The sequence below is a fragment of the Syzygium oleosum genome, unplaced genomic scaffold, assembly GCF_021117445.2.
Source record: "Syzygium oleosum isolate NSW1041296 unplaced genomic scaffold, Sole_v2.1 Sole_v2.13, whole genome shotgun sequence".
Lineage (NCBI taxonomy): Eukaryota > Viridiplantae > Streptophyta > Magnoliopsida > Myrtales > Myrtaceae > Syzygium > Syzygium oleosum.
In genome coordinates, this window is record NW_026607497.1 from 8,567,598 (window position 1) to 8,592,998 (window position 25,401).

The window sequence follows — 25,401 nt, forward strand, 5'->3', positions numbered from 1 at the left end:
ACCTAGTTGAAAGAGTTTGATGCCTTTGAGGTCATTTTCAGAACTTCTATTTTCTTTTAAGAGTTTTGGATAATCTGAGATATATTTTAGAGAAAACCTTTCTTTGGAAATAGATTCTGCTTGGTCTGATTAAGGTGTCTTGTTCTGTATGTCCTCCTTTTTCAGTTGTCCTGAGGACTATGCAGAGACAGCAGATGTACTGTCTTTATATGCCATTTCATTCTTGTATTTTGTAGGGTTCTCTTGATGCTGTGTTTCCGTGCCCCGGTCTGTCATTTTGCTTTCAACGTATGCGCATATCTACATCACAGCTTGAACAATTTGGACAACTCATTCTGTAAATGCCTTGCTTCTTGGGTACTTCTCCTATTTGAATCTAAGTGCATCGGTTGCATTAAAAGCTGGCAACGCAGGAGTCTCGAAACTGCGAATCAAAATGGTGGCTAGACCTTTTGTGTATTTTTCGATGTAAGAGACTTGCTCCTGTGCTTTTATCTTTCTGAGACATTGAATTTGTCTTAATGAAATGAGTTCCCTACTGTGTCAGTGGCGATTGGAGAATTATGTAGAAGCGTGCACATTCTAATAAACTCTTCCACAGTTCATACAACTTTCGTGGAGATCAACTTTCTGCCACTTTTGAGACATGTAGTTATTGTCAAAAGCGAGCTCGAAACTCAGATTCTCAAACCAGTTTTTATGACTGCCGGATGCTTGTTGTCATCACCATATAAATTCTGGACTTCACACCGACACAAATAGATACAGAATGACATGAGACACTTCTCAAGTATACAATTGCACCGATCCTTTCTCGGTTGAATTCTATCTCTGAACGATTCACAATTCATGCTGGTAACAATAGTTTAGTTATAAATCCTCTCAAAATTCCTGCCAACTTGATCCAGCAAGTTGAATGGCAATGAAGAATCGGATTAGAAAATTGAGAAGTCAGACAGAGGACTCGGGTTACAAAAACAAATGACCCTCTCTCTCACTGGACTGTAAATTTCTTCTTCCTATAGATAATCACGCAATCTACAGAGTCGAATTTCTATTTATGGGCTAAACAATCTCCTGACTTTATGAATAAGCCTCCGGCAAATCGGACATACCTTACTCTCCCCCTCCATGATCCTGCAAAAAATGTTCTTGTGTGAATGATTTTTACTCGTAACACATATATTACATAGTACATGATCGTCAAACGAATACCTTTGAGCACAGTCATAACAAGTAGCACAGTGCCCACAAGGGACAAAGAAGCAATTCCTTTGCTCGTCATAGCAGATCACGCATAATTTCGCATCATATAAATCCTCTGAAGAGCTACTAGATGATCCCCCATCCTCCTCCTCCTCCTCATTGGTTCCATATGTGGGCCTCCTTGATTTCTCCGGCATTATAGGAGCAGTCTCCGTCACTTCCCGAACAGGAACTGTGGGGGTGTCGTCTACATAGACCTCATTCTCAACATCACAAACTCCAAGGTACTTCAGTATTAGATAAATGACAATCACAATGAATCCTGCAAATTTAGAAATTGTTAGGCTGAATCTCAGTCACTAGTAATGAACGAAAAGGGCATGTTCTCATGGGAGATTTCTTGACTTCCGTACCTAGAATTGCAATGTAAGTCACAACACGAGCCACAAAAGAGAGCTCGATATACCAATCGCCAAGGTCACCCTGAAGTTATTGTGACCACCAGAAGTTAAAACTTCGGAGGTTCCATTGAGTTTACAAAACAACCCAGGGGATAAGAAATTACATTGCTTGGTGTGGTTACCACCACGTACTGAGTATTAGGGAAGAGGAGCTTCAGCTGACAGGACCCCTTCAATGTCGAGCACATGATCTTTGCCTTTGCTATGTCATATATCTTCGATGAAACGTTCACGCTCATCGACATGATGATGCTCCTAGGATTGGCATTTATGACTCTTACATAGTATTTGTCGTCGTCTTCAATAAAGTACTCGGCTTCTTTAACTGAAACAAAGCAAAATCGATCCATTCACAGTACTGTTTATCTCAAACTGTGTCTATATCACTTGTGTGAATGCTCTGCCAATTTATCTACTTCCACAGACAAGATCACTCAAAGCTGCAAGAAAATTAGTATTACATCGACTGGGAACATCATGAGCCCCCTGAAATCCGTTCAATATGGAAGATCTTTTGGTTCATATTGAGATTAATCTAGATCTATTACAAGATATAATGCACTATTGCTGCTAATGTGTGGAAAGAACCTGGTAAAACTATTCTCTGCACAGCTAAAAAGTCCTACGTCTGAAGATGAACAAAAAAGATCCGGGCAAGACCTAGTATTTCTGTGAAAAAAAAACTTGTGGTGTTATAACAGGAAACTGTTGCTATAAAGTCTTACAGTTAATTGGTTCTTTGAGCGCCGCAGCATCAGGGGAACTCGCAAAACTCGGCTGCAACATTTCGTACTTAAGCTCTCCTGCAAAAATTGAGATTACTAGCCTGAGTAAACAATCCAAGATTACAGGGCTATTTTTCCCTTACATTCCTATTGCAAGTGATGACTTACCTTTAATCATAGCGACTTGCAGTTGATCTAAGTGGCTAGTCTGAGCTTCCCATCGCATTCGGATTTTCGAACCTCTATTCAACCACAGGTTGAATCCCTACACCGCAGAATTGGAACCATCTAAATCTCACAGATTCAAGTCAACATCGTCGTTTCTGTCCTGTAATCACCATGAACATAAAGCTGCAATAACAGAGTCTGATGAATTCTTGATTCTACCTTTCGATTGTAAGAGCCCACGATCAGATAATTCGACACCGTCCAGTTCGTCTCGTAGATCAACTGAGGCTTCTCAGAGAAGCCATAGACACTGACCCCTTTCCTATCTTCATCCCGCACTTCCACCCGGTCCACGAACAACGAGCTCGCCTTGATCAGCCTCGACGAGCTCGGGCCAATCACCATACGAGAGTCCCCATAGTACCCGTACCTCAGGCTCACCGAAACTGCAAGAACAAGAAGGTGACTCTCGATTCAATCAAAAGGCGTTCGCCGAGATTTTGCATTGCCGTGAAAATCTAAAATTTACATGCCACATAGCCAAAGAGTCAAAGGAGCTAGCAACCGAGCCCAGGCCTCCTGCCACCGCTGCGACGGCGAAGAATAGTGGGCGCCGCTCGCAAGAGCGGAGACGGATCTGTACATGGCGAGTTCTCCGGTCGAGAACAGAGGGGGAGAGAGGCGCGGAGAAGAGGAGCAGGGAAGGGGATAGCTACTGGTCTACTGAACGAGGGGCTGCTCGAGAGAAAGGAAAGACTAGTAGATTTGACGGTGGCAATGAGTTAGTTTGTGGTGCGTTTCCATTGTTTAGGACTTCAACTAACCGTTGTTCTTGGTGTTTGGCGGGTCATTCCGGGGGTAGTTTCTTGAATGTTAGGTATCAGTTATTTTGGCTAAGCTGTCTCCGATGATTTTTCTTTGCAAGCTGAGGGAATTGTTTAGTTGCGACGATGCCCATGTTGGGATCATACTAACAACATGATTACTTTTGTGATGTCAATAGCTGTTTTTTTTATTAATTAAAATTCCTTTCTTTAAGGTGTAGGCGTGGTTTTTTTTTTTATCGGTAAAAGGACGAGAATAGGAGATTAGGGTCAACAATTCGCTTAAACGTCACTTTAAGAATTTCACATCTCCTACGAAACATCCAATTGCATTAAAGGTATTGCTTACAAGGAGGAGCCCATCGTCACAATTCCATCACGGTGTGGTGCAAATGCATACAAGGCCAGAGAGGTACCCTAATCCGAGCGCTGCGAACTTGAGATCAAGATACTTCCAAACCACTTCGGAGTAAACCTTGTACCGCTTGGCCAGCTATCGAGCTGGTTAGTGCTCGGTACGATTACTCTTGGGTAAAAAGCTCTGATTCCAAATCGCAAAAATGCTCATTTTGCATCCAACCCAAGTTCGTGAAATCTCCTTTCCCGACGAGGTTTCACGGCGGTACCATAAGGAAAGGAAACTTCACACAATAAGCGGAATCGAATAAGGTGCGATTCCAACAACTATTCAGTGAAATGAAATAAGAGTAGGGATATCGATCTCCGGTTCCGACGCCTAATTCAAAGTCTAATTAAGTTTAGTTATGTCATCCAAGTCGAAATCCAAACGTGGATTGAAAAATGCAGGAGCTTTTTGTCTTCTTTTCCAGCTCCTTTTCAACTCCCATCGATAAATCCCGGTCAAAAGGTGGACGTTCCTAACTTTCGTTCGTATTCGACAACGTACGCTCCTTCTTTTGGTCTCCTTTCGCCATTGCTGTCATGGTTTTGACTTGTCATTAGAACAGTGACGTCTGGGGCTGCCAAGAAAAAGTAATTTTATACGACGCTAACCCCAACTTTTTCTTAAAGAGGACGAGGCTTTTTGAGCTTTCCTTCATCGATTCGTCTTGGGCCAAGTAAATTGATGTGTTACTGGACCCTCAGTTTCTGGTGTAGTGGGAAGATATGAATACACCAGTTAAAACCCCATATGAATAGCTGGTATTGCCCAGGATGTGAGTCCTGAATATTCAACGAATAATTTGCAGATGGGATCCATAGTTTTGTTTCACTAGCTCCTGTTTGCTCCGTGGATACTCAGGAATTTGTACAACCATTTTTCCAATTTCAATCTTTTTTATCCCTTAAATGGATGAGGTCCACCAATCGCATGAAAAGCGAGAGGGTAGATTCGCAAACTACTTAATGATCTCCGATTGCTTCGCAAAGTATAAGTGTCACAAACTCATGGTACGGTCCAAATATGTAGCCTAGCAAATGGGAAAATCGTCGAAAACGTCGTAAACCTATTGCACTTTTACCTATTCAGTCATAAATCTTTTAATTATTACAATTGAGTCATAAATCTTTTTACACTTTACCAATTAAGTCCATCCCGCCAATTTTTGCCTGCAATCGTTGACGTAAACATCGGCTATCCTATGTAATTCGGTCAGCGCTGATGTAGACAATTTTAATATTATTTTAATTAGTTAATTATTTTTTTCTTTTCGTTTTCCTTTTTTTCTTCCATTCTTTCTCGTTGGCCTCTGGTGAAGCTCGCCCCTGCTAGCCACTTGCGAGGGCGAGGTCAACCTCGCCCAGCCACTAACGAGGCCGACCTCGCCTAACAAGGCGGGCGAGTGGCAAGGCCAACCTCGTCGGCCAGAGAAAGAAGGGAAGAAAAAAAAAGGAAAAAAAAAATAAATAAATAATTTTTTAAATTATTAAAATTATTTACGTTAACGTCGGCCGCGCTACGCGGGACGGCCGGCATCCACGTCAGCGATTTCCGATCAAAATTGGCTGGATGGACTGAATTGGCAAAATGTGAAAAGATTTAGAACTCAATTGGCAAAAGTAAAAGGTTTATGACTCAATTGGCAAAAGTGTTGTGTTTAGAACTTTTTAGACTATTTTCCCCCAGCAAACAAGGGAAAAAATAGGCTGAAAATGAATCTCAGCCCTTCAAAATCGTGGTTACAGATATGATTAATCATATGAATTTTCACATGCAACGATGCCACACACACCTACTAATACTCCAATGACATGTATATTGTCATCTCTTTAGATTTTCTCCCGCCCGATGAAAGCGGGCAAGATCAACCCTTAAAGAATGGCGAAACTCCGACGATGGAGGCTTGACACTTATACAGAACTTCTTCTACCCGAGGGGCATGGACAGAATCCCTCCTCCTAAGCCCGAGGCAAGCACAGCTGGACCAACTGATGATGTCTGGCTCGACCAACCACGTCCCTTTGCCATCGTTGTCGTATCGACGGGATCGACATGCCAGCGACACGAATGGTGGACAGTAGAAACCGAGGAAGAGCAGACACGTCGAGAGAGTGCAGACGAGGTGGCAGTGGACGCGGGGGTGGGGGCTGGGGGCTATCTTCTTCGTCAAGCTCGTGTCCAACCCCACTCCCCTCAATTTCTGCATCCCTAAATGATCGTTACGTCGTCTTCTTCTTCTTCTTCTTCTCTGCCGCTTTTCGACAAGCACATTGAATTCATTAATCTTTTTTCCCAGATGAGATTCACCAAGACACATCGATTGCTGTCGCATGCAGCAACAACGTCATTCCGTGGAAAGACTGAATCTAGGTTTCTTTAGCTAGTTTTCCGGCCAAAAAAAAGGGTTTTCCAAAGAAAAATTTTCCTCGGAAATGAATAAACTACGTGAAACTAATTAATGCCAAGTTCACAAAAGAAGGATTTTCTTTTTCTCACAATTTATATTAGGTACATATATAGCCTCGATCGATTCATTTTTTACTTGCACACACTTGAAAATCGCACCAACTTCCAGACCTTATGTACAAAATGCAATTAGTACCAAACATTTTAAACTTATTTAATCAAGTGCAACTACTTTACCATAATGTACAATTGCGTCCTTGACTTTCAATTGAGTCAATTAAACACTAAAACTTATGGTGAAAAGTGTGATTTAAGGATGCTACTTGAGCATTTTTTGGAGTGACGTGTGGATGATTTTAGGTACTAATCATTGAAAGAACCTAATTGTACTTTTCATGAAAAGTTTAAGATTTGTTTGAACCATTCGAAAGGTTTAGAACTTATCGCATTTGATCATTTGTGACTTATGGTGCACTTTTCCCTGTTTGTGCACATGTTTTGATTGGTAATGCCCTTACCTAGCAAAATCATCAACTTGTATCATCAGCTTATTATACCAAGTGTGTGCTATGTAAAAACTCTTCTTTTTATCTAAAAAAGAAAGAAAATCTTACAAGCAAGACTGGGTATTGATTTATTCCAACCTCCCTGCCAACGCAAGAGGGAAAAGAAACAGACCTTCTGGTGGGAAAGTACAAGGCAACGTGTATATCTCGAAGGTTTAAGATGTCGCCGAAGAAAATTTAAGAAGTCGTCCAAATGGCTATCATCTTCAATAGTCCATTTGGGAGGTTTTGAGCTGGACAAACCCGGCCTGATTGTTATAAATGAAATCAGAGTAGAACCTCCCTTTAGGATATATGTGATAAGGATGTGTAGGCCCTAAGCCAATCTAACTGGGTGAGGAGTTGTTAAGAGACGAGCTGATAATGTGGTTCCAATTTAGAGGTAGGAGGGAGAGAGAGGGGCGCCATTGCTGCCCCTTGGAACCACTAGCAAAGGTCATTGAACCCTTGTTGCCATCACCGTAAGGGTCGCGAGGCCCTTGCCTTTTGCTAGGCTAGTGTCGTGAGCCTCGATGAGAGCTAGGTTGTCTTTTTTCAAGGGGGTGACGCTGCCCTTTTGTGTATTTCTGTGTGTGCATGTGTGTGCATATGTAAGTGGTTCGACAACTTTGTGTAAGCATGACAGGAGTTTTTTTTTTTTTTTTGTGGACGATGGCACGACAGGAGTTGCGTAGCAAGGTTAATATTCAATATGGAAGCTGAAACAATAAAAAAAAAGGCTATTACATCCTTGATTTTGAAATTTACATACTTATGTGTCTTTCATTTAAGGGGATAAGTTAAAAGGGATGTTTCTATTGTTTCATTAACAAAAATCCATGCTAATATGTATCGGAAAGAGTTGATAAATGTCTAAAAATGTTGGCAAAAAAGAATACTGAACACATGATTTCCTGGTAACTTATAGAAAATTTATTAATTCTTTTATAAATTTAACTCTTTTTTTGACAGTTTACACATTATCAATTTTTTTTATCTCTTACTAACTTTACTTTCCTTTGTACCAATGCCTTAAATTTATCTCTTCCTATATGAATTTATCAATCTTCGTCTAAGTGACTTACCAACTTTTTTTAATTAAATTACTAAGGATGCCAACTTTTAGCTGAGTTATTTATGTGACTAACTAACTTTTCTCCCATGAAGTTATGAACTAGTTTTGGTTTACCAAGTGTCATGTGAGTTGGTTATCAACGTCTTTTTACCAATTTTTATCCGCTAGGCTTACCCACCATTAAGTTCACAACTATATTTTAAAATTATCGATTTTCATTAGAGTGATTATTGATTGTTATTCAATTAAGTTTCTAACAAGTTTTGCATTACCAACTTTTATTCAAAGTTAGTGACCGAAGTTTATATAGTTTTTCAAAGTTATCAACTTTTCTTATCTCTGGCATATAAAAACTTTTCTTATCATTTGCAAACTTTTATTTATCTCCTTACCGACACCTTAAATTTATCAACTATTATATGAAATTACCGAACTTGATTTGAGTGACATATCACTATTCTCCAATTAAAATACCAACTAATTTTGAGTTACCAACTCTCATTTAAAATTAGTAATTATTAACCCATTTTTTAATTCACCAATTTTTTTATTGAGTTACCACCTTTGTTGCTTTGCTCTCTTTTTAGAAATTGCCAACCTCAGTGATTATCAAGTTTTCTCTTATTAAGTTGCCAAGTAATTTTGCGCTACCAACTCAGACTTTAGTTAGTTACTAATATTTTTTGGGAAAAGTGTCAAAAAAGTCCTAAACCTTTGGTCTTAGTGCTAATTTAGTCATAAATCTTTTTTTGGTGTCAATTCAGTCCTAAACCTTTGGCATTGGTGCCGATTTAGTCCTAAACCTTTTATTTGTGCCAATTCAGTCTTAAACCTTTTGTTTTTATGCCAATTCAATCCTTCCGATCAATTTTGGTCGGATTTTGCTGACGTAGCGCCGGTTGATCATCGGCGCTAACGTAGACAACTTTTAATAATATTTTAATTTTTTTAAAATATATTTTTTCTTTTTTTTCTTTTCTTTTTTTTTCCCCTCCCCTCCCTCCTTCCTCCAGCCGGTCGCCAGATCGGCGACCGGCCACTGGCAAGGCTTGCCTTCACCAGTGACGACAAAGGCGAGCCTCGCCATGGCTAGGCGAGGTCGTGCCTCGCCCAGCCGTTGGCGAGGTCAGGCCTCGCCTAGACATGGCGAGGCTCGCCCTCGCCGGGGTGAGGCCCAACCTCATCGGATCTAGAGAGGTTGGGCCTCGCTTAGCCTCTAGAGAGGCTCGAGCCTTGCCCGCCCAGCGCGAGGCCGCCTTCGCGGCCATTCGGAGAGGGCGAGCCTTGTCGGCCTCTGGCCTCTAGCTGATCGTCGGACCAGCCTCGCCCGCCAGCGCGAGACCACCCTCACAGCCATTTGGCAAGGGCGAGCCTCGTCAGCCTCTAGCCTCAAGCCGGTCGCCGGTCCTGCGACCGGCTGGAGGAAGGAGGGAGGGGAGGAAAAACAAAGAAAAAGAAAAGAAAAAAAATTCAAAAAAATTTAAATATTATTAAAAGTTGTCCACATCAACACTGATGGCTGGTCGTCCATGTTAGCAAAATCCGGGCAAAATTGACCGGAAGGACTGAATTGGCACAAAAATATAAGGTTTAGGATTGAATTGACACCAATACAAAAGGTTTAGGACTGAATTGGCAAAAAAAAAATGTTTAGGACTAAATTGGCACAAATGCAAAAGGTTTAGGACTAAATTGGCACCAATGCAAAAGGTTTAGAAATTTTTTTGACACTTTTCCCAATATTTTTCAGTCTTTTATAATGTCTACTTATCTTATCTCTAACTAAAATAAGTTCTCTTACCATTTATCTAATTTTATTTATCTTTCTTTTTTACTAACAGCTTAGATTTACCAACTATAATATGAAATTATCTAATTTTTTTGTGTTCTTACAAACTTTTCTCCGGTCAATTAGTTTTGGGTTACCAACTCTAATTTGAGTTACGTACCAACTTGTTATTATTTTCTTTATAATTCACTAACTTTTCAATTAAGTGACTATCTTTATTTGCCTCACTTACCAACTTCTTATATTTATGAACTCTTTGTAAAAATTACCAACCTCAGTTAGAGCGATTATCGACATTTCTCTGATCAAGTAACCAACTAATTTTGCATTTCAATTTACCAATTTTTTTTATCTCTTAGTTTTGGCTAACTTTAATTGCCGAATATTTAGTAGCTTAAACACGAGTTGGTAACCTAAAAGTGTATGGTAATTTAGTCAAAGAAAAGTTCGTAAATTGTTCTAATTAAGGTTGGTAATTTGTATCAAAAAGTTTGTAAATTTAAGGCATTACTAAGAAAGAGAAAAATAAAATTTTAAGAACAATAAGCAAAGTTGGCGCATTTTAAAAACATATAAGTATTGGTAAGAACTCAAATCAGAATGCATTACTCAATATTATATGGTAATTTGATGGGAGAAAAGTTTGTGAGTTATAATAGTTTAGGTTAATAATCTCTTTAAAAAAAACTTTGATACACGGTACATGTAGAGGTTTGCTAAGTAAGGCTAACAGACTTTGATAGATCAATAGAAAAGATGGCTAATCAGAAATAATAATTAAAATTGGTAAGTAGCTTAAATTAGAATTCGTAACCCGAAACTGTTGAGTAATTCAATATAGCAAAAGTCGGTAAATCCTCTAGTCATATAAAATTTAACAAATTTGGAATTACTTCAGCAAATAAAAATTGGTAAGTTAGGATAAAAATGTAAATTTGCAAACAATTATAAGTTATTATTAATTGCCAGGGTAGAATTTTGCAAATTATTTACCTTAGTCTTTTTTTTAAAGATCGCAAGTCCACCAAGCACCGCCATCTCTCTCTCTCTCTCTCTCTCTCTCTCTCTCTCTCTCTCTCTCATTTCCCCTTCGTCATGTTCTGCACGCAGCCTGATACTGACAATACACGTCGTATATACTGGTCGTCACCATTCTTGCACTTTTTCCTCTTAACCCTAAACTTCACGACTTTCTTTCCGTCCGTTCAAAGCCGTTGCAATACATTCAAATGACTGTATCATCCTATGTTCTTTAAATTTGATGAAAGAGTATACAAAACACGATCACCGGGGAGGGAGAGAGGGAGAGAAAGAGAGAGGCAGTGATGGGGAGAGTGACGCTTCAGATCAAGAGAATAGAGAACACAACAAACAGACAAGTGACCTTCTCGAAAAGAAGGAGCGGGCTGATCAAGAAAGCTTACGAGCTCTCCGTTCTTTGTGATGTTGATGTAGCCCTCATCATGTTCTCTCCTTCTGGGAGACTCAGTTTCTTCTCCGGAGATAAAAGGTCTGCTTAATTAAGACGACTAAGCAACGACGCTCTTTATCTTCTTAATTACAGTTCTCTCTTTCGAAATGCTTGAAATGCGCAAACGTATCGATCATTGTCAACTAATTGGTGTTGTACTTGTTCTCCCGATGAAGCGTTGAAGAGGTTTTTGGACGGTACGTGGATCTTCATGATCATGAGCGAGGTAGGTAAGTAGATTTTTTTTTTCTTTGATGATTTCTATGTTAATATTCATCTGAAGGGGTTGATGCTCACGTAGTGTCTTGTTTGACATTTGCTTACCGCCACCGAAGAAGGCTCCATAATCAAGAGGTAAGCTCTCCCCCAGAAATAGATTTTACAGAAAAATATGGAAAGTTGATTTTGATGCTGAACATTAATTTGGAAGTTCCTTTTGCAGTTTCTACAAAGAATTATTTGTAAACTGAAGGACGAAGCCAAGGAAACCCATCAAGTGGCCAGGTTCTCTCGGAATTGTTTAGTAAAATCCTCTTGCATGACATGAATTTTCGTCTAATTTTTTGCTAATTAAGCTTACTAGACAAAATCGCACATCGAGAATGTCCACAAGGGTTGTGCGGCTTATCATTCTGGTTTTGCAATTACGAAAATCAACCTTTTCAGTACGAGAGGTTCATGGTCCAAAATTGAATGTCTTGCTTTTGATCCCAATTGTCACGTGTCTTCAGAAACAGTTCACCACTACTAAGTGTGTTGTGGTTCTGACATGTGATTGCTTTCCTATGAAGCAGCCCTGTGAGTAGTGAGTCTCAACTCAAGGTACTTCATGACTAGAACAAGATTTTCTTTTAGGAAAATGAATGGGAAGCTTCTTAGCTAAAGCTTCTCTACATTTCTAATAGCTTTGGTGTGTATATGTGAATGTTGCAGGATGCACATCAGGAGGTCCAGAAATGCATGTACCATCTGGAGGAGCTGGAGAAACCACTCAGGCATGATCAAATATCGATCCAGTTTCTTGATCCAATTTGAACGGTTGACTTGAGAAGGCCATTGAATTAATTAGTCACAATCCATGTTTTGGTAATGTTAACCTGGTTTAATTAATGACTATCGCTGTAGAATATATGAAGGTAATCCTTCAGCAATCACCACTGCGAGTGATGCCGAGTACCAGGAGCAGATCCTCGAGGAAGCCTTGCGACTTGTCCAGATTCGGAAGGTAAAATTTTTTTTTTTTCTTTTAACAATCATTTCGTACCTCGAGTGTACTTTTATGCGAATTCACCTGATGCTCTAAGCAATATTCTTATGCAACAGCAAATTTTGGAGGAAAAGTGCCGACCCACAAGTTCCCAGGTATATGTGTATATATTCTGAAATACATGCCAATATGCTATTCCCAGAAATCCCAATCCTCTCAATAGATGTGTAACGATTTTATTGTGAAATTAAAGCTTTCAATTCACTGCAGTTCGCAACTATTAGTACGCTATCACGGGTGTCCAGCTCTTCCATTAATATGATACCAGATTATACGCAGATTTACTTTATCGTCTAGACTAAATTGGTCACTATTTCCCGTATCATGTATGGAAGAATTTCAAACAATAACATCTCAGTTCATTAGGTGCAACTTTTAAGGAGTGAAAACTGTCTAGAAAGTTGCCAAAATGAATGTTTTATGGAGTGACAGCAATCTCTTTTGCTAATGTTAAAAGGTACATTTACATCTAGCTGCTTGTGTGGATAATGGTTTTGTCGCGAGAAATTTAATCATGTTAGATTTGCTTCCACAAGAAGACTCTCAGTTGCAGATCCTGGATGCCTTGGGCTCATATGTGCTACTTCCCTCAAGGTAGGATGCTTCCGAAAAATAGTTTTTGAACAATTAACATGGGTTATTAATATATTATTCTCTTTTTACAAGCAATGATCAATGTATATATATGTATGCTGCATAGTTATACGATGGGAAAAGAGATATATGTCATTATCAGAAACATCTTGTAGGGGAAAGAAAAACTTTTCACGCAGACGATATGTTTTATAAAAGCCACATTATATGTGAATTGCTATATAAGGAACAGATTCTCAGTTCACTCTTTCATCAACAGAGATCAATGGCAACCAGGACTGGGAGTGTTACCACCAGTTTCAGCACCTCACGAGCAAATTGAAAATCTTGATCATGGCATGAGCCCCACAAATGCCATAGAGCATCACAGCAGCACCGATCATGCTGAGTTCGGACAACTTGTCGATGCAGCTTACTCTTCCTGGACCAATGGATTTTGTCCAGCAGGTATCGCAAAAGATTGACTTATTCTGAATCTGTGTTCATTCGACTTTGGCTTTATCCTAAGAGAAAGCCTCTTTAAGAAAGAAAACGGCTAGGATAAAAGTAATGTCTCAGTTGGTTCACCTTAGATTGGATTGCTCGATCGAGAAATGAAAATCTTAGTAGTAGAACTTTCATGTTTTAGGTGTTCACATGTAAAGTTTAACCCAAACGCGAGAATACCGAGTAATAGGATTATCATTTCTATTGTGTAAACTAAGTCCATGATGAACCAAACAAGGCCTCGGGTCATTAGCCTTTGCCTTAATCAACCGCTGTGAGAATATCCTGCTAAAATTCAATTTACGATCTCAAAAAGTTGTGAATTTGTTGGATAACTCTAGGCTAAATTGTGTGTTGGGGCTAAAGCATGCTGTAACTAAACTCTTGAAGCTCTTTGATCACGGACAAAACCCAATAATCCTTTTTGAGCACAAGCTAAACTTGGTAGTATGAAACTGCACTTCAATTCTGCAGGAAGGGAACCCAGTTCGGCCATCCAGAACCATGAACAAGTTTAGATCGAACCCTGTTTGTCTGATCAATTGCTGTCATCAACACCGGCCGTCATAGCACGAGATCAGAATTTCATGTAAATCGAGCAGATTCTCTCACCAATGCATGGAAAGTTTAGTAGTTTACCAATGCTTTATTCAAGGCCCGTGATTGTGTCATCAATTTCATGTAAAAGATACCAAAATGATGCCTTTATACGCCAGTTGAACTCTCATATGGGATGTGTCGATACAAAGATTTCACGAACCTTGAGAGCATTGATCAGAGAACTAAGAACGTCCTTTTACACTTAATGTGTTCATACAAAGATTACGGGATGCATGAGCATTCATGGTGTAAATTTACAGCCCGAATGTATGAGGATTAAATTTTAGTTAAGGCCTATGTCAAGAAGAAGGATTAGACTGTAGGAAGAATTGTGCAAAAAGTCCTGTATGATTGCCAATTCGGTTCTAAACTTTCCAAATTTGGCCAATATAGTCCTAAACCTTTTGAGAATTTTCCAATACAGTTCATCTAGAGAATTTTGGTTGGAACTTGCTGACGTAGTGGTCTAATTAATGCCGGTCGCTCTACTCGGCATAGTCAGCGGTGATTTGGGCGATTTTTGCAATTTTCCTAAAATTTGGCTGGAAATCGCGGCCCTCCCTTGTGGTTGGCGAGAGGGGCGAGAGGGAAGAAGATGAATAGGAAAAACAATGAAAAAAAAACAGGAAAAATTCAAAAATGAAAATTGCAAAAATTGTCCATTTCAGTAATTTTTTTCTATCAAATTAGCCAGATAAACTACATTGGAAACCTTACCTAAAAAAACTTCATTGGAAAATGTCAAAAGATTTAGAACTGTATTGGCCACATTGAAAAGTGTTGAGAAAACCTCTTAATATATTTTGAAGTTGACAAAACTATCCAAGAGTTACTATAAGTTTAACAAATACTTTTGAAGAATTTCTAAGTCCAGGAAGTCATTTTCTGGAAGTCTAGACTTTACAAGGATTAGAAGGAAAAGTTTAAGTTCTACATAGCAAAAGACAAAGTCCAGACTTTGTATACGACAGTTGAAGAATTTCAGTTGGAAACAAAAGATTCAGAGATTAAAGAACAAACCATTCTGACTCAAGTTCTGAAATGCGAAATAATGATCAAAACTTTATCCGGATGTTATCGCAAACTCAGAACAACGGCTAGTAAGCTGGCTTGGATTTCAACATTGGAGAGTTTTGATTGATTCGATCTTAAAATGCTATTTTGCATAGAATATTTACATCTTGAAATATCCTTGATTGATTGACAATCAATCACACTACAAGTTTATTTCCAAATGAAGAAGCTCTGCTTATGGAAACTGAAGTTCTGATTATATGGGCGATCAGATTCAGCGAGATTCAGACTGTGTCACTCAACGCCTACTCAATCCCTTTTATACAAATCTGTCCAAGGTGAAGATTGGAAGATAATCCTCTGAAGACTGTCCAATGGCTAGTATGGAAGTAGATGAGTATAAAAGGAGACAAATTGTCAAGGAGCAGAAGTAGAGAGACAATAACCAGAATCATCCATTCCAAATTCTGAGCATACTTCGACCAATATAACTTGTCCATCTTGAGCTAAATATCTGTGATATTGAGATACTTGTTGTAAGAGTGACCGAGTGAGATAGAGTGATCCATTCTTCACAGAAAAGTTATCACTCAGAACTTGTAATCTCTTGATTGATCATCTAGTAAAATCCAGCCAGTAGACTATCATCGTGGGAGAGTGGACGTAGGCTTGATCTAAGTTGAACCACTATACATTTGTGTGCAAATTTTCTCTTCCCTAAAACTCCTTTTATTTATTTAATTGCACATTTATCTGTTTGCCATTCAAAGATTGATCAAAATCTGAACATTGTTTAGACTTTACCCGAGTTCAATTACTTTCACATTAAAATTGATCAAATAGTACTCAAATCACCTATTTACCCCCCTCCAGGTGATATTTGCTAATCTCATTAAAACGTTTATGATTGAGTTGACAGTCGTACGATAGGTTTAGAATCTTTTGGGCTATTTTTCCTCAAAATGGAAGAGTCGGGTTATATTAAGTTCAACCTTGATCTTGACCTTAACTAGGCTAATTTCGACTTGATAAGTACAATGATTGTACATAAGTAAATTGCAAGTCTAAAATTTCGGACAAGAAAGTTGGTGCCAAATTCTGTTAATATAAGAGAAGTGAGTATAATATATTATTCTTTTTGAACTTGAATCTCAAGAGGCTCTAATTCCTTCCTTCGCAGAAACATCAATTTGAGTGCTTTCCCTTCTGAGCTCGAATCAAACAGATGGAAAAGCTTGAATTCTCGAAATCTCTAAAGGCTTTAAAGCTTGATCCGATGGAAATTAGACAGATGCATAACAAAAGCGTGACATTCACACAAATCCATATTAGCAATAGATTCAAAGAATATCGGTAGACTATCATTTTGCTTTCGTATGATGAGTTTTCTTACAAGAGAATATATCGAGTAAGGGTGCGCATGAAATGAATTCCGGAATAAAAATTCTATTCCGGAATGCATTTCGGAACAGAATGGCGTTTGTTAAAAAATTTCCGGAATGCATTCTGGAGCGATTTTTGCATTCTGAAATAAAAATGCGTTTGTTAAAAATACTTGATTCCAGAATGCACTTGATTCCAGAATGCATTTTTGATTCCGGAATGAGTTTTTGGCAAGAAAAAGAAGCTACTTTTTGTAGCTTCTGATTCCGAATGCATTTTCCCTATTTTCTCACAAATTTTTTTTTTCAGAAAATGCATAAAAATTGAAAAATTCTAGAAAAATTCATAAAAATTTCCAGAAAATAAAAAAAAGTCAGATTTCGGGAAAATATGAAATTTGGTGAATTTTTTTTTAAATAACAAAAAAATCAAAAATTTCAAAACTTCACAGAATAGCTTAAAACACATGTGGCCACCCACTTTGAGTGAAATTTAAATTTTTTGAGGTGCCAAAAAAAAATCAAAAATTTCAAAACTTCACAAAATGGCTTAAAATACCTGTGGCCACCTACTTTTAGTGAAATTTAAATTTTTTGAGGTGCCAAAAAAAAAAAAAAAATAAAAATTTTCAAAACTTCACAAAATGACTTAAAATACCTATGGCCACCCACTTTGAGTGAAATTTAAATTTTTTGAGGTGCCCAAAAAAATAAAAAAAATAAAAAATTTCAAAACTTCACAGAATGGCTTAGAATATCTGTAGCCACCCATTTTGAGTAAAATTTTTATTTTTTGAGGTGCCCAAAAAAATAAAAAAATAAAAAAATTCAAAACTTCACAAAATGGCTTAGAATACCTGTGGCCACCCACTTTGAGTGAAATTTAAATTTTTTTAGGTGCCCAAAAAAAATTAAAAAAAATCAAAAATTTCAAAACTTTACAGAATGGCTTATAATACATGTGGCCACCCACTTTGAGTAAAATTTTAATTTTTTTAGGTGCAAAAAAATTCAACAAATCAAAACAGATTTCTGTTCCAGAAATCAATTTTTGGAGCAGAATTAGTCATGTTTTACCAAACAGATTTCTCCTCCAGAAATCAATTTCTGGCAAGAATTTTATTTCTGGAGCAGAATGGTTACCATTCGCACCCTAAATTGCTATTATTTTGACTTGGCATTGTTAGTCAAGAGTAACAATTTTTATTTATATGATGCCATAAGAAACTTTTAGCATCTTAAATTATCGGGATAATATGACATGCATATAATATATTGACGTGTGGGGAATTAGGTATTCATATATTGACGTGTGGAGATTTTTAGTGTCTACAAGTTGGTCTTGATCTGAGATTTGGTGGGGTTGCTTCGATCAGAGTAAGAGTAGGAGTACCTTGATCTACTTGAGCTAAGAGTGGGAATGATTACGAATATAATCAGGTCGCCAAAGAAGGAAGTTATTGCAAGACACACGACTATTTGGGGAGTTTATTGAAATCATGGAAGTTGAGAAGATCATGAAAATGTGGAGAAGATAAAGAAGAAATTGTGCACGTGAATTCCAATAACTGTTGAAGGAAAATCAAGATGCATAAAAAGCCAAAGAACACAAAGGAAATTTATTTATTTAAATTTACCTTATTTTTAATGGAATTCAAATGAAATTTATGTTGTAAATCAGACCTGGACCAAAATGGCGTCATTTTGGCCACGTCATCGCCACGCGGGATAGAGAAAATAATAAGAAAAAAAGCCACGTAACCATTTCCCCATCGGCCAAATTGGACAGAGTCAACGGAAAGACTCGATTGCACAGATTCGACAAGTTGTAGGACTTCCAATGAACTTATCCCAAACCAAAAGCCGTTAAGACACAATCGATCCGGGAAGTTTACCCTCCCTCCGAATTAATCTCATTTTTGGAGGGGTTAATATCCAATTAGTCTTATTAACGACCCCCCTTAATCGGGTGCAGGCGTCATAAATTCGTGAATGGGACTTTAAATTGGATCCGATTCCTCCTCCTCCCGAAATCGACAGCTGGCCTCCCAATTATTTACTCCATCTTTCATAAAAAAAAAAAAGAAAACACAAAGAAGAAGAAGAAGGAGGAATCATCGCGCCCAAATTCACCGAAAAAACTCGAATTCGCCGGGTCAAATCTTGCCCCAGATCCGGCAAAAAACCCCCCACCAAAGCCAAAACCCGTTTTCAAAAATTTCGAAACGCCACCGCACCCCATCCCCCTTCCCACCCAAAAACCCCCCCAAAACCCAAACCCGAGCGAGCGAGCGAGGCGCCTTCGGTTTCAGTTTTCAGTTTTCATTTCGAAAACCTCCCCCTCCCACCTCCCACGCACGCACGCACGCAAAAAGGAATAAAAAGAAAAGGAAAAGGAAAAGGCAAAACCTGCGAGCGAAGCGCCAAGAAAATGGCTTTCAAACATGGCGCTCCTCTGTCAAAAAATTTCCCCCCTTCCCTTCTCTACTAAACTCCCCCCCCCCCCGCCTCTCTCTTCTCTCTCCATTCGCAAGACGAGGCACTCGTTGAGGAGGAGGGTTGAGGGGGAGGGAGGCAGCCAGGCAGGCTCGCGCGCGCGCTCAGTCGTCGTCGTCGTCATCATCAACTGCCGACGGCTAATGGCGGAGCAGGGGCGGAGCTTGCGCATCACCCGCGCGTCCAAGAAGCGGGCCGCCGCGGCCACGGCGGCGGGGGGGCGGCGAGGAGCAGCGGACCCCGGCCACCAAGAAGCGCGTCGTCCTCGGGGAGCTCCCCAACCTGTCGAACGTCGTCGCCGCCGCCGCAGCCCCCCAGGGCGGCGGCGGGGGACCGAGCGCCATGAAGCCCAAGCCCAGGCGGCAGCCCAAGGCGGTTCGGGGGAGGGTGGTCAGGAAGCCCGCGGCGGAGAGCGCGGCCAGCGGCGCCTCCCTGAGCGGACCCTCGCTGAGGTCCGAGGATGGGGATCCGAAGATCGACGTCGAGCCCGCGTCCGACGATCCCCAGATGTGTCGAGCTTACGTGGCCGACATCTACGACTATCTGCATAAGATGGAGGTCAGTGCTTTTCGCTTCATTTCGTCAAATGGGTTTGTTTGTTTCTTTGCTTTGGGTGGCAATATGAGAGTGTTCATTGAGGTTGATGAGCGGAAACATTTGGGTCGAGTCGGGGTCATGAGATGAAGCTGTGAAATTAATGCATGATGCTCAATCGAGCATGATTCGATCAACTGGGGCTAATTCGAGTGATGGATGTGATTATCTCCAGATGGAGCCTCACAGAAGGCCTCTGCCCGATTACCTCGAGAAGGTTCAGAAGGACGTGACGGCGAACATGAGGGGGATATTGGTGGATTGGTTGATTGAAGTCGCCGAAGAGTACAAGCTGCTCTCCGATACCCTTTACCTCTCCATCTCCTACATTGATAGGTTCCTGTCCCTCAATGCTCTCAACAGGCAGAAGCTCCAGTTGCTGGGCGTTTCCGCAATGCTCATTGCCTCGTAAGGATTCAGCTCCTGTAAATGATGATTCATGTCTATTGGAAGTTTCCCATCTGTTACGTGAATGGGTCCTGACTGTTTTCTAAAATGGGTTTTTGCTTCTCTTGTGGTAAGTAGAAAGTATGAAGAGATCAGCCCTCCTCATGTGGAAGACTTCTGTTACATAACCGACAACACTTACACGAAGGAAGAGGTATGCCCTTATCCTATCATTTCAATTTCCACATCTTCCCTTTCTTGAATCTGCATATCATAGTTGGATAAGTGTGTAATTTAGCTGACAAGCGTTTCATTAATATGAAGGTCGTTAAGATGGAGTCTGATATACTCAAGTCACTGATGTTTGAGATGGGCAATCCTACAATAAAGTCATTTTTAAGGTAAGAACTCTTGGAATTTCATTGCCTTGGCTGATTTTTTTTTTCTTTTTAATGCATATAGCTAATGGTTACTCTACCTTTGATGATTGATATGCAGAAGGTTTAATCGAATTGCTCAAGAAGGCCATAAAGTAAGTACAATCCGCTATTATATTTTCATGTGACCAGATCTTTATGCATTGGCATTTGTTGTTGTGTTCCATTGTCTAACTTTAGTCCTTTCTTGCTTATGCTGCTATCTGCAGACGAATAATCATCTGCAACTGGAGTTCCTAGGCTACTACCTTGCCGAGCTAAGTTTGCTCGACTATAGTTGCGTGAAGTTCTTACCTTCTCTGGTAGCTGCTTCGGTGATATTTCTCGCCAGGTTTATGATCCGACCAAAGACCCATCCTTGGGTAAGAGTTTGGCCTTGATGCAAGTAGACATTAATGTGCTTTTTTGGGTGTGATGTCTTTATATTATGTACTTACGATTGCATTCTCCCTCCAGAGCTTAGCCCTGCAACAATACTCAGGATACTGTCCCAAAGATTTGAAGGAATGTGTGCAAATCCTGCATGACTTGTATCTGAGTAGAAGGGGTGGATCTTTGCCTGCTGTGAGAGAAAAATACAGACAACATAAGGTAATTCTATTTTCCAATGATTTATAAGCACCGACTTTGAGATGAAATGAGTGTTGATTTGGAGTGAACCTTCCTTTTACCCCTTGGAACACAGTTCAAATGCGTCGCAAGCATGGCCTCTCCACCGGAGATTCCTGCTGGTTACTTTGAAGATGTTGGAGAATGATGAGTTGGATTGCCGTTGGTCATGAAATCAAATCACATTTTTCAGCAAATGGATAGAGAAATGCACGAGTCTCAAGATTGCAGGATTTGCCATCAGCTCTTTAAAGTTGCAGATTAACTTAGCTGGAATGCACATAAAGCAGAACACGAGATGCTGAAAAGGAGCTCGCTACTGTGTCAACGTCGCTGCAATCAGAAGGCAAAGTTGATATCCTGGATACCAACATGAGCATTTAAATTGGTCCTACGCCTGATACGAGGATTGGAAACTAGTTGATATTTGTTTCTGATTACCAGACATTGAATTCCCACTGTACATAGATTGACAGTGGTCAAGTTTTGGCTTTGTCACTACATTAATTCTGATCTGGTAATCCATGTTCAATTTTTTTCACCATACATGAGGAAAACAGTGAATGCTCAGGTCCTTTTTAAGGACGAAAGCTCGATGGGCTAGAACATTGCTATGCCAGAGAGCCATTACTAATACAGAGGAGTGAAGTTGAGGAAGGAAAAGTGAAGTTTTCTCTCTACAATTTTTTTCTTGAAGGAAGTTACTATGGGACTACAACTTGGTCCATCAATAAAAGACTCGAGGGCAACTAGTTTAAGAACCAGATTTTTCTCCCCAATGAATCAAAGCGCGCTAGGAAGATGGTGCATAGAAGCGATTACTTGGTAATTAGCTTTTTGGGTGGGATGGTGATTTCTGGTGGGCAGCAAGGATTAGTCTCGGGGACATGAATCACTCTTATGGTTCATTATTTCTTCTAATTGACTTCATCGATTGTTTCTTCTAAGTGACTTAATAAGACCACCAAGGAGTATATGCCGGAAGGATCCATTTGATGTTTTCATGGATTGAGAGGAGAGGTGGACGATATAATCGTGGACCATACTCTTTGTTTCATGTCACTAGTGTTACATGAAGATTCAGTGCCCAAAATACCTATTGAAAAAAAGCCGTGCATATCTATTTACAGAGGCCAGAGATTAGAAACCATATGCAGCAATGGACATTTTGGTGCACCTTAGGAAATCTTCTCGAAATAACAAGCTGAAAAGTACACCAACCAAAAAGGAGAACTATCAGCGTATTTTATACTTGAAAGAAAGATTCTCTGAAATTTTGTTCTCCCCCCAACATGCTAGATTTGACCCGATGAGCAGTCCCATTTTAGCTGTATAGCAAAACAGAGCCAAAATTGAAAACTGATGAATTATTGTACTTGAAAGGATTTCGCACCATCTTTTTCCTGGCATGGGCCAATGGATTTTCCTTGTCCTGAGAAAAGGAAGCCTTTTCAGGGGAAAGATTGACCTGCCTGCCGAAGCCGACAAACGCTACCCAACAACGAAGGGAAAAGGCACAATGAGGCACAAGAGCCAAACATGCAATCCTATAATGCTCATGACTCGGACCTGGCTTGGGAGGAGGCAGAGAGTGACCCTCATTTCAGGGGACTGATGAATGCAAGAGAGCATGTTTTCCAAGAAAGAGAGAAGAATCATGAAAGGAAAGGTCTCGTGAAGCGTAAAGAATCCATATAAAATAAAAGGCAGAAACAAAAAGCGAGCCCTCGTTGGACGTGTCCCTTGTTTGCAGGGCAAATACTCATTGGCTTTATTTTGCTTCTTCCTTCTAATTCTCGCTTCACATTGCCAAACAAAAAGCCACATAGCTTTCTCTGCTCTCTCTCTCTCTCTCTCTGCTCTCCTCTGTGTGATGGCGATGCTCTGTTATGAGCTGGACCCATCATCCGTATAAGCGAGAGAGCTGCTCTTCATTCTTGCTTCTTCTTTTATGTCTGGTGTTTATACTCCTCGTGCAAGAGGAAGAGGAGTGGGTCATTGGTTAATGGAGGTTCTGCACAAAGTTCTGGTCTTGCTTCTTCTCTCTTCGTTGCTGGTGTCAGGCGATGAGAGGGAAGAGGCCGTGAACAGCAATGGCATGAGCACAGGGACGCCAGGAGAGAAGGAGAGATCAGAGAAACAACAGAAGAGTCGTCATCCGCAGCCACCGTTCGGGCGCTCATCACCGCCCGACAAGTGGTTGTCGAGCAAAAGGAGAGTCCCGAACGCTTCAGACCCTCTCCACAACCGCTGAGCCATCTTTTCTTCTGTTAGCTGTACTCGGAGCGTTTCAGGTTGACTTGAAAACCTTGGTCGCTCGAAAGTGGCCGGCGCTTTTTGTGGACTTCATCGTCTGTGTATTGCCCAACTTTTCATACTTATCATTACAGTGTATCATCTTGCTTTTTAAGGGCGAAAAAAGGATGTACCGTGTGAATTTAGTAAATATTTAGTCATCTTCTTCATCAAGAGACTCGTCCACTGTGCAGAAGAATGTTTAGCTTTTACTTCCATGTTCGTCGCAGTTTGCTCTGCTCTCTCCCACCCTCCCCTTTCGAATCAATATCAACATCACGTAGATTTCTGCGGATTCCATGGCTCACCAACAGATGAGGCTTTTCGAAAATTCAATGAGGGAGAAAAGTGACCAAGGGAAAAAAATATAAGAGAATGACGATGCAAATGAAACACAACACTAATACACTTCAGTCCAGTCATGCAAAGCAGCAATAAGTTTGTCCTTTCTTTGCTCTCCGAAAGCAATAAATTCAATGGTTGGGCCTTTTCAAGTTGGGACTATTTGAACGAAATTAACTAAAACAAATTCTTGAAAGTCAAATGTGGCAAGTTTCTTGAACATGAGCCTGATCCGAAATATGATCAACTTCTCGTAAAATCTGTTTTCAAATGACAATAATTAGGCACAGAAAACATCGTGAATTCAAATTAAACAGAATGATCACAGTTGATGGAATACCCTTAATTTATATTTTTAATACTGAATGCCATGCACATGATAGTCTTTTGACTAATCATGTCAATATAAAAGGTCACACAGAGATTTTGCGATACTAACTTGTTAAAGTAAATGGGTATACGGGTTCGATTTCGTGTCTAACAGGTTTGACACGAACATGATGCGATGACTAATGTCGTGTCTTTCGGGTTGACACGAAATTAACTCGAGCGCGAATAGCCTGACCCAACTTCACTAGCTCCATGTCATGTTTAAGCCCTGTCAGAAACTACCAACCCTAATAAAGCACCCTTGCGCTTTCGGAACGGAGCCATACATCTCCGCATACCGAGGATGTGTAAAAGAACTGAGGAATTTTGGAATGAGAATTCTGTTCTTCATTGCCCCAGAAACGTAACATATATACTAGAAGATACAGCTATCAAACAAACTCCTAATTAGGCTAAACTACTAAAAATACAAGGATCACACAATAAAAAGGAATAAAAGATGTGCACACAAAACTTCCTAAGTAAACGGCCTAAATAAAAGCAGATCACAGCTGCCTTTCCAATACCCCCCTTCAAGTTGGAGCATGGGGATCTCGAATGCCCAACTTGCGAAGAATAAAGTTAAATTGATCATTTCCCAACGCCTTCGTGAATATATCAGTGGTCTGCATTGAACTACGTACGTAATCTGTTTGAATGTTACCATTAAGTATCTCATTACGAATAAAATGACAGTCCACTTCAATATGCTTGGTACGCTCATGATAGACAGGATTGGCGGCTATATGTAAAGCTGCCGATTGTCGCAATACAAGTGCATAGGTTGAGAATGTGCCACACCAAGAGAATCCAATAATCCTTTTAACCACTTAAGTTCACAAACCGTAGTAGTCATAGACACGTATTCCGCTTCGCGGATGAGCGAGACACCGTCGTTGCTTCTTAGTCTTCCACGAGATAGGAGATTCTCCCAAAAGAACAAAGTAACCGTCAAAGATCGTCGTCAAAGGACAACTAGCCGTCAATAATCGCAGAAGTGACAATTTCAGTCACAATTGGCACGCAATATAATACGACCTGGATTTCCTTTCGATAACGTAACTCTCACGCCTTCCTCCCAATGAGCTTTCTTTGGCCATCGCATGAACTGTGCAAGAATATGCACACAGTAAGACAATTCGGTCGAGTTATTGTTAGATAAATAAGCCGACCCACTAGGCGCCTATCGAGCGGGTTGTCTACATCATCGCTCTCGTAAGGGCTAGCTTGTGATTTTGTTCAAGAGGAGTTTTAGCCGGCTTAGAACCCAAGAATCCGACCTTAGAAATCACATCCAACGCATACTTACGTTGACACAAGAAAATACCATCCGAGTTTCTCGCCACTTCAATCCCCAAGAAAAATTTCAGCTTCCCCAAGTCTTTCATATGAAAACAACGACTCAAATAGTTCTTGAACGTTTGCACATGACGGAAATATCATTACCGGAGATAAT

General features: G+C 40.0%; 2 protein-coding genes and 1 long non-coding RNA gene across 5 annotated transcripts; 2 read left to right on the plus strand and 1 right to left on the minus strand.

Moving 5' to 3' along the window:
• Positions 1-723: 723 nt before the first annotated feature.
• On the minus strand, positions 724-3,407 carry LOC115675917 (E3 ubiquitin-protein ligase APD2). Of its 3 annotated transcripts, none has more exons than XM_030598728.2 (8): positions 3,094-3,407; positions 2,780-3,006; positions 2,561-2,657; positions 2,393-2,470; positions 1,772-1,992; positions 1,620-1,689; positions 1,216-1,528; positions 724-1,137 (listed from the first exon to the last, which is right to left on the minus strand). In XM_030598728.2, the coding sequence occupies exons 1-8, from the start codon at positions 3,203-3,205 to the stop codon at positions 1,059-1,061; spliced, it is 1,197 nt and encodes a 398-aa protein (XP_030454588.2). In that variant the 5' UTR covers positions 3,206-3,407; the 3' UTR covers positions 724-1,058. The 3 variants fall into 3 exon arrangements, with proteins under 3 accessions (XP_030454588.2, XP_030454590.2, XP_030454589.2); XM_030598730.2 differs by having other exon boundaries at positions 3,126-3,285; XM_030598729.2 differs by having other exon boundaries at positions 3,090-3,250.
• Positions 3,408-11,318: 7,911 nt separating this feature from the next.
• LOC115666509 (uncharacterized) lies at positions 11,319-13,633 on the plus strand. The gene is made up of 6 exons (XR_008817849.1): positions 11,319-11,427; positions 11,516-11,577; positions 11,868-11,895; positions 12,007-12,298; positions 12,397-12,435; positions 13,194-13,633. It is a non-coding gene; the product is annotated as an uncharacterized LOC115666509 (long non-coding RNA).
• A 5,422-nt stretch (positions 13,634-19,055) lies between these two features.
• On the plus strand, positions 19,056-21,190 carry LOC115675703 (putative cyclin-A3-1). The gene is given in 9 exon segments (XM_030598453.2): positions 19,056-19,127; positions 19,129-19,470; positions 19,682-19,914; positions 20,032-20,107; positions 20,218-20,294; positions 20,392-20,425; positions 20,540-20,692; positions 20,787-20,921; positions 21,016-21,190. Coding segments are annotated over 9 exon segments (1,194 nt in total). The 3' UTR covers positions 21,088-21,190.
• Positions 21,191-25,401: the final 4,211 nt, after the last annotated feature.

Bases quoted from the DNA above. Each gene is read 5' to 3' on its own strand.
- LOC115675917 (XM_030598728.2), bottom strand. From the start codon at position 3,205: ATGTACAGATCCGTCTCCGCTCTTGCGAGCGGCGCCCACTATTCTTCG. The intron at 1,993-2,392 runs GTAAGACTTTAT...GCTTTGTTTCAG, and splicing joins GCTCAAAGAACCAATTAACT to TTAAAGAAGCCGAGTACTTT. The intron at 1,690-1,771 runs GTAATTTCTTAT...CAATAACTTCAG, and splicing joins TGGTAACCACACCAAGCAAT to GGTGACCTTGGCGATTGGTA.